General features: G+C 45.1%; 1 protein-coding gene across 1 annotated transcript; it reads left to right on the forward strand.

Annotated features, from left to right (window-relative positions):
- The first annotated feature begins 810 nt into the window (after nt 1-810).
- On the forward strand, nt 811-12,226 carry LOC115314634 (cholesterol 7-desaturase nvd 1). The gene is made up of 5 exons (XM_040504254.2): nt 811-954; nt 6,659-6,782; nt 8,454-8,639; nt 10,333-10,928; nt 12,062-12,226. The coding sequence occupies exons 1-5, from the start codon at nt 811-813 to the stop codon at nt 12,224-12,226; spliced, it is 1,215 nt and encodes a 404-aa protein (XP_040360188.1).
- Nucleotides 12,227-13,016: the final 790 nt, after the last annotated feature.

Raw genomic sequence — 13,016 nt, forward strand, 5'->3', positions numbered from 1 at the left:
AGCAGGCACAGAGAGACGGCGAATACCGGCTGGTCCTATCAACTGCAGAGAGCACGCCATGACGTTGTACCTCTTTTGCTGTTTGCTTGGCCTTTCGGCTCATAATATCGGCCGCGCTCGGACCGAAGCTGAAACGAAGTATAGGAGCCAGCGGAATAAGTCGAACAATAGCTATAATTCGATTAATTGCACAGTTTAGGAGCATAGAAATACCATCTCGCATAATATGGTGTAAGAAGGGGAAGGCAACGACCTGGTGACTGAAAACAATACGGTCTAAAATAGAATGAAGTAATTTCCTCTGACGCCAGGCTACAGATAATGGCACGTGATAAACGATCGGTATACCTTGTTTCTTTTTTCTTCAAAAAACGTAAGACTGGAATAGTGCTTAAAACAATAGCATTAAATATTACCTGAACAGATGGTGATGATTTGATATGGCTTTGTTACAGCTGGCGCTTTAAAAAAATTGTATTGTTGGTTTTTTGGTCATTTCTTGGCAGTTTTGTTCTTGAAAGGTATGCACTTAATAAGACTGGTTTGCAATCTTCTGCAACGAAGCGGTGTGCTCTTTACTTTTATTGCATGAAGAAAGGGCAATTTGTGCCCCAGCCGCTCTGGATGCCGAGGCCACTCGGTTACGAACAAGGAAAGTGGGAAATGGCTCACTGTAATTATTCTATTTCATCATGATGAGAAACAATAGATAGAGCGTCACACCTCTCTGCGGTCTTTTCAGTCGTACTTGTGCTGGCCGGCAAGAAGGCCCGATACAGGCTACCGCGAGCGTTCAGGACGCCCCTCGAGATGTTGCCTGTAACGGAGTATTTTATGTTGCCCTTACCTGTCAACAATTGGAGCATCATTGGTTACACCATTGGATCAGTGTTGTTTTGCCTGTCGTGCGTCCTCTACTGGCATCAGCGAAATATTGCCGCGACCAGAAAGAAAGTAAGTTGATCGTTTCAGACTTTTTCTAGACCGATTAGTTCACAGCAGCGTTATCAAAAAAATTATTGACATTAATTTTTCCGTGAAACTTTGTGACGTCGCAAGAACTCCTTGCAACGTGATCTGATGGAGTCAATCAAGTATCGGCAAAAGTGCGTCGTTACGGCGCCCGTTGTGGCTCTGATATCGCCATCTAATCACCGACAGAAAGAGGCGCAGAATCGGGCTGTACTCACTGTGCGAGATTGACGTAATCGGTGACAGTAAACGCACAAAGGCGATGATTGGCCAAGATGATACCCTTTTGGTGCTCCCTGATTGGCTACACAGGGCCGTAGCATCGGCTGTGTTCGTACCTAGAGTGAAAAGGATTGTGCAGGGGCGCGATGCGACGCTTAAACAATGGCGCAAAAAAGTTTGTATACTTCGTTTCAGCTTCGGTCCGAGTGCGGCCGATGTTAGGAGCCGAAGGGCCAATCAAACAGCGCAAAAAGCGCAGCGTCATGGCGTGCTCTCTGTGCCTGGTAGGACTAGCCGGCGAAGGAGCACGCACAGAGACACGGCGAATATCGGCTGATCTTATCAACTGCAGAGAGCACGCCATGACGTTGTGCCTGTTTCGCTGTTTGATTGGGCCTTCGGCTCATAACATCGGCCGCGCTCGGACCGATGCTGAAACGAAGTTTAGTACAAGCGGTCGCGAGCGTAATGCGCAACACGTTAGAAACTGAGCTTCTAGTAACATTGCCTAGAAAGGAAACAACGACCTTTGGTAAAAATGAAAACATTTAACTAAAACGTGCCCGCTAAAAATAAAAATAAAAGGAAAAGAGCGGTTTTTTTTCCCATCGAAATACAAATTTGGGCACTGCCCAACCTCCATTCATTCAAATGTAGCGCTATATCGGTCCGAACCAGATGGCAATGTTTTCAATTATAACCGTTATCTCGCAGGTAAGTTATAAGTTATCTCATGAAATATTTCATGGAAAAACGAGGCCGTTCTCGCCCGTTTTCGGCAAGTCTCCCTGTGTTAGAAAACTCCTCGAGCCGCAATTTTCATATTGAATGTTTCAGAATATCACTTAATATTTGAATGAGACAAAGAATAGTTCTAAAACATTGACATGGATCCGCCCGCTAGCACTATATTTGGTCATGCATAATTAATTTTTGCAGCAAAAAAAGAATATTTACATATACATCTTGTTTCTCTTTTCTTTAAGGGGGAGGGGGTTGAGGCTTATTTTGTATTGGTGGGCTCCCATTAGGTCGCGCCGCTGGTCGACAAGCGTGTTTTTCGCAGCGTTGTGTTTGCGGGCACTACCGGCTTGAAGGGCGGTTCACACACTTGCATGATCCGGACCGAGTGCGGCCTGCAACGGCTATCGATATTAATCCTTTTACGGGTTCCTGCGGTGACGGGGTCTCGAGCCGCTTACAATCGTCCCGTTTCCGTAGCAAACCGTGAAATAAGATTAACGCCCCAAAACGTTAACGTCGCGCTCGGTCGGACTCATGCCCCAGTGTGTGAACCATCCTAAAGAAACGCATGGTACGGCGGGTAAAGGCCATCTTATTATCGCACCGCAGCCAATGGAATTGCAGCATCAGACAATAGGAAGGCTGAACAACGAATCACAAAGCGAGATAAACATGAACATATGACGTTACGCCCTGCGAGGCCTTTGCTATCAGTGATGTCTATCTGTCATGCCCACAATCAGCAATTCCTAATGTTCCTGAGTCTCTGAATACACCTGCGAGATTAGAAATTCCGAAGAATCGGTGCCAGGTTTGAATGGTGGTGCGGCCCGAGTGCCAAACAAGATGGATATTTTTTTGGCCAATGAGAGTGCAGGAATTTGGGGAGCAATGACGCTGGATGTTTTAACGCTCTAAATTGAACAAATCAAGACCAATGACTCGTGTACATTGCGAAGTGTACGGGTAGGCATATTCGAGGTTTTAGATTGTTTCACTCTCTTGAATTCGTATTAGCTACAATTCAGCTGATGAACTAACGTCGCGTTAGTGCCCTTTTTCTTTATTGTTTTGTCAATTAGACGCATGAAGAAACGAGTGCGTACTCTAATTGCTGCACTGGTGGCTAAATCGATCATAATTTTAAATAGAAGATATAATCCTGAAGATAAGGTGTATTTTTCACTGTGCCTTATTCGAGGGGGATATTATATGATTATCTGTCCAATGTACATATGAGAGCCTATGCAAAACTTGGAGGACGCTTAAGCTGAGGCTTTACGAGTGGAACGCGATAGCGTTATCTGGACCCGTTCGCATCGCCTTCCCATTTGCTTCTCATGCTCTTCCAGCCAGTGAGAAGGAAGTGTAGCGGACATAGCCTACACTCTAGAAAAAGTCTGTGTGTCTTCTTTCACGCACAATACTCGGAGAGCAAATCACCGCAACTTACAGAGGCAGCTCAGCGAATGACGATCCGAAACGTATGTTTAGACCAAAAAATGGAGTCTGAGTTGTGACATTAAGCAATGCAAAACGTCACTCTTGCATTGCTTGATGTCACAACTCAGACTGCGTTTTTTGGTCTAAACATAGGTTTCGGCATCGTCATTCGCTGAGCTGCCTCCATAAGTTGCGTTGATTGGCTCTCCGATTGTTGTGCGTGAAACAAGACGCAGACTTTGTGTTAGAGTGTAGACAGTAGCGTGTCTGGCTCGCAACCAGAGTCGTGGGTTGGAATACCGGCTAACATTTTAGAGCGCAGCTCTTAGGGGCCCGTTCCCGGCTTGAGCGGCGTCGGCGTCGCCGTCGGCGTAACCAAGGTCATCCCAAGGTCACGTGACCCCCAAGGTCACGTGACCCCTCCAGGTCACGTGACCCCTCCCAGGGTCATCTCAAGGTCAAGTGACCCCACGTGACCCCTCGAGGTCACGTGACCCCTCCCAAGGTCATCTCAAGGTCACGTGACCCCAAGATGACCCCACGTGACCCGTTGAAGGTCACGTGACCCCCAAGGTCACGTGACCCCCAAGGTCACGTGACCCCCAAGTCACGTGACCCCTCTGAGGTCACGTGACTCCTTTGAGGTCACGTGACCCCCGAGGTCACGTGGTCTCCACTCCAAGGTCACGTGACCCCCGAGGTCACGTGACCCCTCCCAAGGTCACGTGACCCCTCCCAAGGTCATCTCAAGGTCACGTGACCCCAAGGTGACCCCCACGTGACCCCTCTGAGGTCACGTGACCCCCGAGGTCACGTGACCCCTCCAGGTCACGTGACCCCCTGAGGTCACGTGGGGGTCACCTTGGGGCTCACGTGACCTTGATGTGACCCCCATGTGACACCCAAGGTCACGTGACTCCCAGGTCACGCCTCCCCGAGGTCACGTGACCCCCCTCCCCGAAGTCACGTGACACCCCCCCCGAGGTCACGTGACCCCCCCCCGGAGCATATTAAAGAATGAGGGGAGGAGGGGGAGAAGGAGGAGGGGTCTACCCTCCCCTCAGTAGCCTTCACTCCTCCTCCTCAAGAGCTGCGCTCCAATTCGGCGTTACAGGGATTTGTAAACGGCTTTCACTTTTTTTCACTTCAAGTTCATTTAAAACTCACTTTATAGAGTGAAATCGCTTGAGACCTGTCGAGACCTTTAATTCGCATTACATAGCATGCTTTTTAATCACTTTCATTCCACGCGTGACGTCACGTTTCGTGTAAGCGTTGTGGGCTGTTTGAAATTCCTGCGCAAAGTCATGTGGCTGTGACGTGATGACCCTATCGAGCAATCAGGAGTTTCCCGTCACAGCGCCACCGACACCGACGGCGGCTTTTCTGCGACGCGGGCTCCTTAGCGATATCGCGTTTAAATATATCGGTGGTTATAAGCTCGGTGATGCAACTTATGTTTTGCACGTTCTTATCGCACACACCATATATACATACATATATATATATATATATATATATATATCTGTATATATATATATATATATATATTACTGGGGAGCGAATGCTTCCGCGGTTCACACGCGAAAGACAAATTTCCCGCAGTAAAATGCTTTAAGTTCCTATTAATTTAGAAAAACATATTCTGCGCTGGGAATAGCGCAAAAAACGTAACTAAAAGTGTCACAAATTAATTAACATTCAGGACGACCGATATGTTCATTTATTAAAAAGGTATTCATTTTTTTATACATTTTTTCAATCATTCATTTATCACCTAGGCCTCTGATTTCCCTTAGCACGCTGACTAGATTTCGTCCAGCGCCGAGGAAAATGCTGCCATCGGTGCACCGACATACCGATTTCGCCAAAGCAGCAGAGACGGCTGTCTCTGCTGTTTCTAGGTGTTTCCACGGCGATAGATGGTGGCAGGCCCTATTTCAAGTTTAGAGTGTAGAACCCCAAGGCTGCAAGCGTGCTGCAGTCGCGACTACGCAAAACATTTTATAGATTTTTGCTGAGTTAAGGCTGGTTCACACACTTGCGGCCGACTTCGGCCGACTCCGAGGTAGCGGGCATTTAAGCTGCTTACGACCACCATCACTGCTACTGCGCTGCCTGTCGTAAGCAACCATAAAAGGTTGCTTACGCCAGTGCGTGAACCAGCCTTAAGGTCATTCCCCTGGTAAAGTATTTGATTGATGTGAAGGGCGTACGTTATCGCTTCTTTTTTTTTTTTACATGCAGCACATGGTAGGTAACACACACTTTTTCCTTTTACTCGCTCAAGAAGTAAAATTTCGCCATCCCCTCACTTTGGTACCATTTTTTGTTAAGAGTAGGTCTGACCCTTTTTATTGCTGGGGAACCAAATTTTAGGGTACCCCAGAAATACCCACGTGTGTGGTTAAGCTCTATTAGAACCACTGTAATAGGAATGCTTCTTAGCGAGGCGAAATCCTAACTATTTACGGGATGTACGGCGACCAACGCAAATGCTGCTACCATAGTAGGGGAAGCGATATAAGAGATGGTATTACGTGGGAATGTTATGGTACCTGACTGGATAAGAGGGTCACGGCCAGGGTGTAAGGTAGACAGGTGGGGAAATGGCCCATAGAAAGCCTACCGCAGCGCCGTGACCGCATTGTGTACTCGTCTGCTTGCGGGTACCCCCGATTTGCGACAGATGGCGCTGCGGCGAGAGGAAAAAAATCGGAATCGGATTTGCATGAAACTCTATGGGAGAGTGCGCAAAATAAACCGAGAGCACGACAGTCCTCCATTGAAAATCCACGAGAAATCATCTCCGTCAGTTTAGATGGTCACTACCGGTCGCCTACCCAGAGTGAGAGTTCGCGGTGCTCCACATAGATGGCGCCACAGAAAAAGAGAAAACCGAGGGAAACACAATCCGGTCGCTCATTTGGCCCTCGTTTCCCCACCTGTCTATCTTACACCCTGGTCACGGCGTCTCTTTCAGATGCACGGCCTCCGGCACGAGCTTGTTGTCTCCCCGCTTCGGCTGCGGGCGCACCCATGGCGCTCGAGAGACGCTGAAGCGTTACCGAAAGAAGCAGCTCACGCTGGAGACGGGAGAAACGAAGGCCATCCCTGACGTTTTAATTCTCTCCGTATATATAGTAACCTGCATCTGTTCTTTTTTTTTTTTTAATAAATTTTTTTTGGTTGTGGCATGAATGTCCATTTTATGCTCATCTCTTTTCTCAAATATTGAAGAAGATACCTACATTTCCTCTTTTCTTTTTTCACCCAGTTGGAGACACCTCGAATAAGGTTTCCGAGACCAGACCTACCTCCTGTATTCCCGAACGGCTGGATCCCAGTTCTCGAATCAGAGGCTCTCGGAATTGAAGCGGTGAAGCGCTTGGATGTCCTTGGTAGGCGCATTTGTATAAGATAATCTTTGAGCGTTAGTGTCTCTGGGTTGTAGCCAGATAATTTCTTCTGCCTTATAATAGCACTTAGCAATTTTGTTGGAATCGCGAGACCAAAAATAGGACTTATCTTCACTTGTCATGGCAAAATATGCGGTGAAGTCGCTTTTACTTGCCGGCACTTTAACAGACAGCTGCTTCAATGTGAACGCTGCCACGGAAGTTGCATTTTGTTTTTAACACAAGATGCGTTATATTATAATTGACCCTCAACACTTTTCATTAACGCGAATTGCTGTAACAGATGGGCGTCGCACCAAAAATTGCCAGTAACAAAAAAAAAAAAAAAAGGAGAGTGCGTTGCCACACTAGGTCTGCCAACAGCGCAAGAGGGAAGAACGAGTTTGAAATGTCGTAACGACAAGGCAGTGAGCGCACTCGCAGGTACGCTGGGAGGGTGTCCGGGGGGCGAAGGAACAAGCCCGTCTCCGGAAAAAAAAACGAACGGGGCGACGCAAAATAGAGGAGTCTCCGCTGGAAGGCGAGAGCACAAGAGAGAGGAACATTGCCTTCTAGTCCCATTCGAGCGCTAGGTTTTTGCAGTGCTTTCTTTCAGACGGCTTAAGCCTAACACACCTTGAGCCAAAAATCGCGTCGCATCGCGCCGCTAACGTCGCTCGCGCTTTCACGGGACGGCACAGCATTGGCGGTTCCTATGGCTACGCCGCTTGGCGACTCGACACGACGCGGTACATTCTCACATGTGTTTCACGCTTTACGCGCAACGAAGTTGGCGCCATCGAGGAAAACAATACGTACCAAGTTTATATGCGCACCATGTCTGCAACAAATGCCATTTTTATTGGTTTTTGTTTTTATTGATTTTATAGCTGTTCAACCCTAAGCAATAATTTTTTTCTTATTTTGTTGTTACATTTCTCTATTACTGCTGTGCATTTACTACATTTCTTGATACTTTTGTATAACATCTTGTGAAGTAATATGTGCTCGCCCCTCCTACCCCAGCCTCCAAGAGAAGGTGAACGGTAGATATAAATAAATAAATACGATACAAGCACAGCAACGCACAATACATTTTCTGCTACTACTGTCCTTGTCGTGACAGTAAGATTGGGTAGTCAATTATTTAGTGAGCGTTTGCCTAATGCTTAAAACCAAATTTAGCTTCCCTCTTCGTTTTTCTTAGGAGTTTTAAGAAATAAAATTTATATCTAAGTTGAAGAATTAGAATGTTTACCGCATGAAAGAACTTGGTGTGTGCAGTAAGAAATTCGTAATATAATTTTTATTATAAGAACACCAATAAGTATTGCACACTATGATACAAAGAAAGCACATTAAACACAGTATTTTAAGTACCTCATCTGTGTAGTGAAACCTCGCCACCAAGATGTTTCAGCAGTCATTTTTTTTCAATGAACTATTCAATTTCAAGATAAAAACAAAAATAAGTATATGAAAAATTTAATCAGCTTCAATTTAGGTACTCCTTGTCACCATCAGCTGATCGAAGTTCAGAAAATCGAGAAGGCTCATGATGCTCTCGCGATCATGATGCTCTCGCGATCTACAGATCTGATACCTCAGTTGTCTGGAGCAGCCAAAAAGGCCGTGACACACTGTGATAGCATCATAGGGAAATTCTTTGTGCAGGTTTAGAACTGGTTGCGTTTCGCACCAAGGACGGCGTGGCCCACGTGACGGACGCTCACTGTCCCCATCTCGGAGCACATTTGGGAGTCTTGGGAAGAGTGGTCGGCGACTGTATCGAATGCCCTTTCCACGGTTGGAGATTCAATGGTGACGGGGCTTGCGTACACGTGCCATACGACGCCAAAGGTAAGCTTTCAATCCAGATTTGATTTCTATGGGATCAACACATGCTCTAATCATTTGCACCAAATGGAGCTTTACACGCAGATCACGTCATTTAAGGTAAGGATTTTTAAACTTTCTAAAGTCTTTGAAAGAGCTCAACACGCAATAATTGAATATTATGCATTATTTATATCACTAAACCATAAAACCAAATGAAAACGAAGTGCAATGAAAACCATACTGCGTCTCATCCTATGATGTAATAAAGGCAAAAGTCACGGGCCGCCAAGTCCAATCACGTTCCACGCTGAACAATGACATGTTTAATATTGATTAGGGGTGCACGAATAATGCTCTATGGCTTCGACACTGCAAAGAGCCTATATGTCGTCGCTTCCTTTGCAACGTAACATGGATGAATCACTGAGTGCTTTTCGATTCGAACCACTGTCCGCCCATCCCATTTAGTGATCCGAGATCCGGGCACCGATGCGTGCATCGAAGCGGATTACCGTGTAATTCCTAAGTGACTCGTAATTGGATATGGCGCTTCGTAGCTTTAGCCTTTAGTCCGTCGTAAGGTGAGACGAAGTATAGATTCAGAAATTAAGAACAAACAATGCATCGTTTTCTTTTTATCTTAGTTACTCGGAAAAGAAAATTTAACCGAAGAATAACTCCGATCCCTTGATGTATTAAAAAAAAAAGTTTATCAAAAGGTGTTATTTCGCCTGATTAATATTTTGCTACATTATCAAAACGTATCACGTATAACTCTGCAACATTTTTAAATTTTGTTGGTACGTCGTTACGTTAGGTATGTATTGTGTTCTATCATGCGCTTGATCACTAAAACCGTGTGAGCATCAGACATAAGATACATTGCCCCTCCTAATCTAATGTCTGACCAGTGGACGAGTCTTTCTCGCTTTGAGATCTGTGAAGATCTGTGAATTCATTTTGCTGGTAAATGCTGCCTGTCATTAGCAATGGTTGCTTAATGGAATTAAATACTTATTGCGAGTCATCATTTAGCATACACTGCTTAAACCGAAATAAAACTTCTAAATAAAGCAGGTCCTGCGAGTCGAGGACCAAAAGAAAATCATGTTTATATTTTAAATGCTCCAGTAAATTACAAAACAAATAATTAAATATATATTAAATCCAATTCATTTAATATTTTCTTATAAAACATTGTTACTATTCGGTGTTAAGAGAAATCTGATTCGTGAGGATGGACATGAAATACTGACAGTCATGAAAATTTTTTGCCTTGTTAAAATTAAATACTTCATGCGAGTCATCTTTGAGCATACACTGCTTAAACCGAAATAAAACCTCTAAATAAAGCAGGTCCTGCGAGTCGAGAACCAAAAGAAAATCATGATTATATTTTAAATGCTCAAGTAAGTTACAAAACAAATAATGAAATATATATTAAATCTACTTTATTTAATATTTTCTTATAAAATATTTTTACTATTCGGTGTTAAGAGAAATATAATTCGTCAGAATGGAAGTGAGCTCGATTACGTTACATAAAACGAATCTTCCACTCAAATTCACAGGCACAAGATTAAATTAGGCATTCACAAAAAAAAAAAAATTAATGCCTTCTTTTCTGAAGGATACATACAACACGAATGATTTTGTTATTATTTAGGATTGAAGCTTTACGCCTGAGTATCAGTGCTGTATTTTTGCATTTCAGTTCCAGAATTCGCTCATATCAAGAAGTGGGAAACGGACGAAGTGATGGGACTTCTGTGTGTGTGGTACCACGCCGAAGGCGAAAAGCCGTCGTGGAAAATTGAAGATGTGCCTGAGATCAGCAGCGGAGGCTGGAAACTGTTCAAGCGCTACGAAGAGACCGTCACAGGTCACATTCGAGACCTCGCTGAAAACGGATCGGACATGGTGCACTTTAAGTATTTCCATGGACCAAACTTCTTTGTAACTGCAGAAGAGTTCTCGCAGAATGGCGGGGTTACCACTTGGGGGCGTTTTCTGACGCACATCTGGAAGGCCAATTGGCACACGGAGGCTCACAAATGCGTCGTGGACATGGACGCGGACATAAAAGTGTTTGGGAAGACCCCAAGTTTTCTCTACAACCGCTCGTACCTCAAACTCCAGGGACCAGCGCTGCTGGTTGTCCGCACCGATTGCAAGTTTGGAAAGCAGATCACAGTTACTTCAATCACTCCGGAAGGGCCGCTTCAAATACGGCTTATTCATAGGATGCACTGCGATCAGAGCACTTCATTCCTTTTTCGTCTGGTGAGCAGCAGAGCTTATCAGCTTTCGGTAAGTTTCTTTTTAACAGTCCTGGCTTCGAATAAATACATGCTCACACAAACAGGGCTGAGCCACACCAGAACTATTAGTCAGCGCTGGAAATAACGCTGACCTTGCTGAGGCAACGCTTGGTTGTCGCTATATTAGTAATACAACGCACACTCAGCGCTGCATCAGTGGAAAGTTACGTTGAAAATAACCTAACGTCAGCGCTTTTTCTTGTGTTGGTTTAGCGCTGCGATGCATGTCTAGCTTTCATAGGTGACTCCTGTTTTTCAATAACATGCTTCTGAATTGTGACGTTATACAGATTTTCGTTTTACATGCTATCTATCGCTCTAAGCTTAAAGTTTAAAGAACAGATAGAGTGCAGGTGAGCCGATGGAAAAACGACGTATTTCTGACGGGGAAAATTAAAACACGACATGCATCCATGCGTGCATGCGTGCATGTATGAGTGCATGTATGCGTGCATGTATGCATCCATGCGTGCATGTATGCGTGCATGTATGCATACGTGCATACGTGCGTGCGTGCGTGCGTGCGTGCGTGCGTGCGTGCGTGCGTGCGTACGTGCGTGCGTGCGTGCGTACGTGCGTGCGTGCGTGCCAAACAAAACATCATTCCTCTATGCCGGATGTCGCGCACAGGCGCAACTGTGCTTAGCGGGACTTTTTTATTTTGTGTTTATGACTACCTTGGATAAACTTTAGCTATTATTGAAACAAAAACACAGGGCGGCGCACATTTCATTCAACCTACTTGGGTTCCGATATTTTCTTCGCCGTTCTTATAGGATATGACGCCGCAATCCTATAGGTTACGTTGCGGTGCGATAATAAGGAGGTCAGAACTCAGGATTCAGCCCGTTTCTTACGATGTCAGTATCTACATCAGATCAGCCGTGAATACGGCCAGTCCTGCAACAAGCGGGCCAGTTTTAAAGCATAAATAGTTTTTGTATGTATAATACTTCCCGAAGAAATAAATAAAAACAATCATTTTGTCACCGAAACTGAGTACGCCGTCGCGGCTTTCCTCGAAAATTGATCAATGCCAACTTAAAATCGGCAAATATATGAAATGGCTTTTTGAAAAACAAAACAAGAGCCTTCTAGACGTCTTTTTTTTTCAATATTTAGTTCCAGAGAGACATGCTCGTGTGGAACAACAAGACCATCTGGAAGAATCCACCCCTGCAGAAAGAAGACCGAACCATAGCCGACTTCCGAAGGTGGTACCAGCAGTTTTACACCAAGAACAGCCCTACGTGGCAAGACGTCAGAGATCGCTCCCTGCAGTGGTGAAGACATTTTGGGGAAGAGACAAATGGTATACTTGGTTGAAGATTACCATATGTAGCAAAAAGAAACAAAATATTAACACGCGTGAACAATTTCTTGTCTAGTTGACTTTTTGTCTGGGATTTAATATTTTTAGTGTTCTGAGGAAATATGTATACATAAGCGCCATAATTGAAGAAACATTATATCTATGCAGAAACTTAGCCTTTTTTCGATTCCGCCTGAACACCCACGAGTGAAAAGGAGAACGTACAGTGTTTTTCATAAGTTTAGAGCCCATCGCGCCGCGCGGCCGGAGTGGAAAGGCCCCCGTGCAGCGGCGCTCTTACCGTAGGCGCCCGCTGGCTGCGAGATTTTTTTGCAGCGAGGGGGAACTTCGCTCTCGTTATTTGGCGCCACTTTGGCGAGCTCGACGCGAGTGCCTGAAGTTCCCCTTCGCTCTCAAAAACCTCGAAGCCAGCGGGCGCCGACGATAAAAGCGCCGCCTTGTGGAGTCGAGCCCACTCCGACCACGCGTGCAGTGGGCTCTGTACTTTTGAAAAAAATAATAGTTTATTTACTACATGCGCATTAGCTCACAAAGTAAGACCAGCTGAGTTTGAATTACGTTTACGCACAACATGCAGGAGTACGAGCCATTTCTGTCAACAAGTTACCCATCTACTCCAACCATACTTAGCTGTTATACTTATAAAACAGCCGAATTTTAAAGTTGGCATTGCACATTTTACCTCGTTTCCTGGTAGTATCGAAGTATAGTTTTTTTTTAGGTCTTGCAAATAAATGTAACGGG

Source organism: Ixodes scapularis, unplaced genomic scaffold (genome assembly GCF_016920785.2).
Source record: "Ixodes scapularis isolate PalLabHiFi unplaced genomic scaffold, ASM1692078v2 PGA_scaffold3__209_contigs__length_174095766, whole genome shotgun sequence".
In the NCBI taxonomy this organism is placed as follows: Eukaryota; Metazoa; Arthropoda; class Arachnida; order Ixodida; family Ixodidae; genus Ixodes; species Ixodes scapularis.

Excerpts from the sequence above, each read along its gene's own strand:
- LOC115314634 (XM_040504254.2), top strand. The coding sequence starts at position 811 with ATGTTGCCTGTAACGGAGTATTTTATGTTGCCCTTACCTGTCAACAAT. Across the intron at positions 955-6,658 it reads TTGCCGCGACCAGAAAGAAA|TTGGAGACACCTCGAATAAG; the intron begins GTAAGTTGATCG and ends TTTTTCACCCAG. Across the intron at positions 6,783-8,453 it reads GAAGCGCTTGGATGTCCTTG|GTTTAGAACTGGTTGCGTTT; the intron begins GTAGGCGCATTT and ends TTCTTTGTGCAG.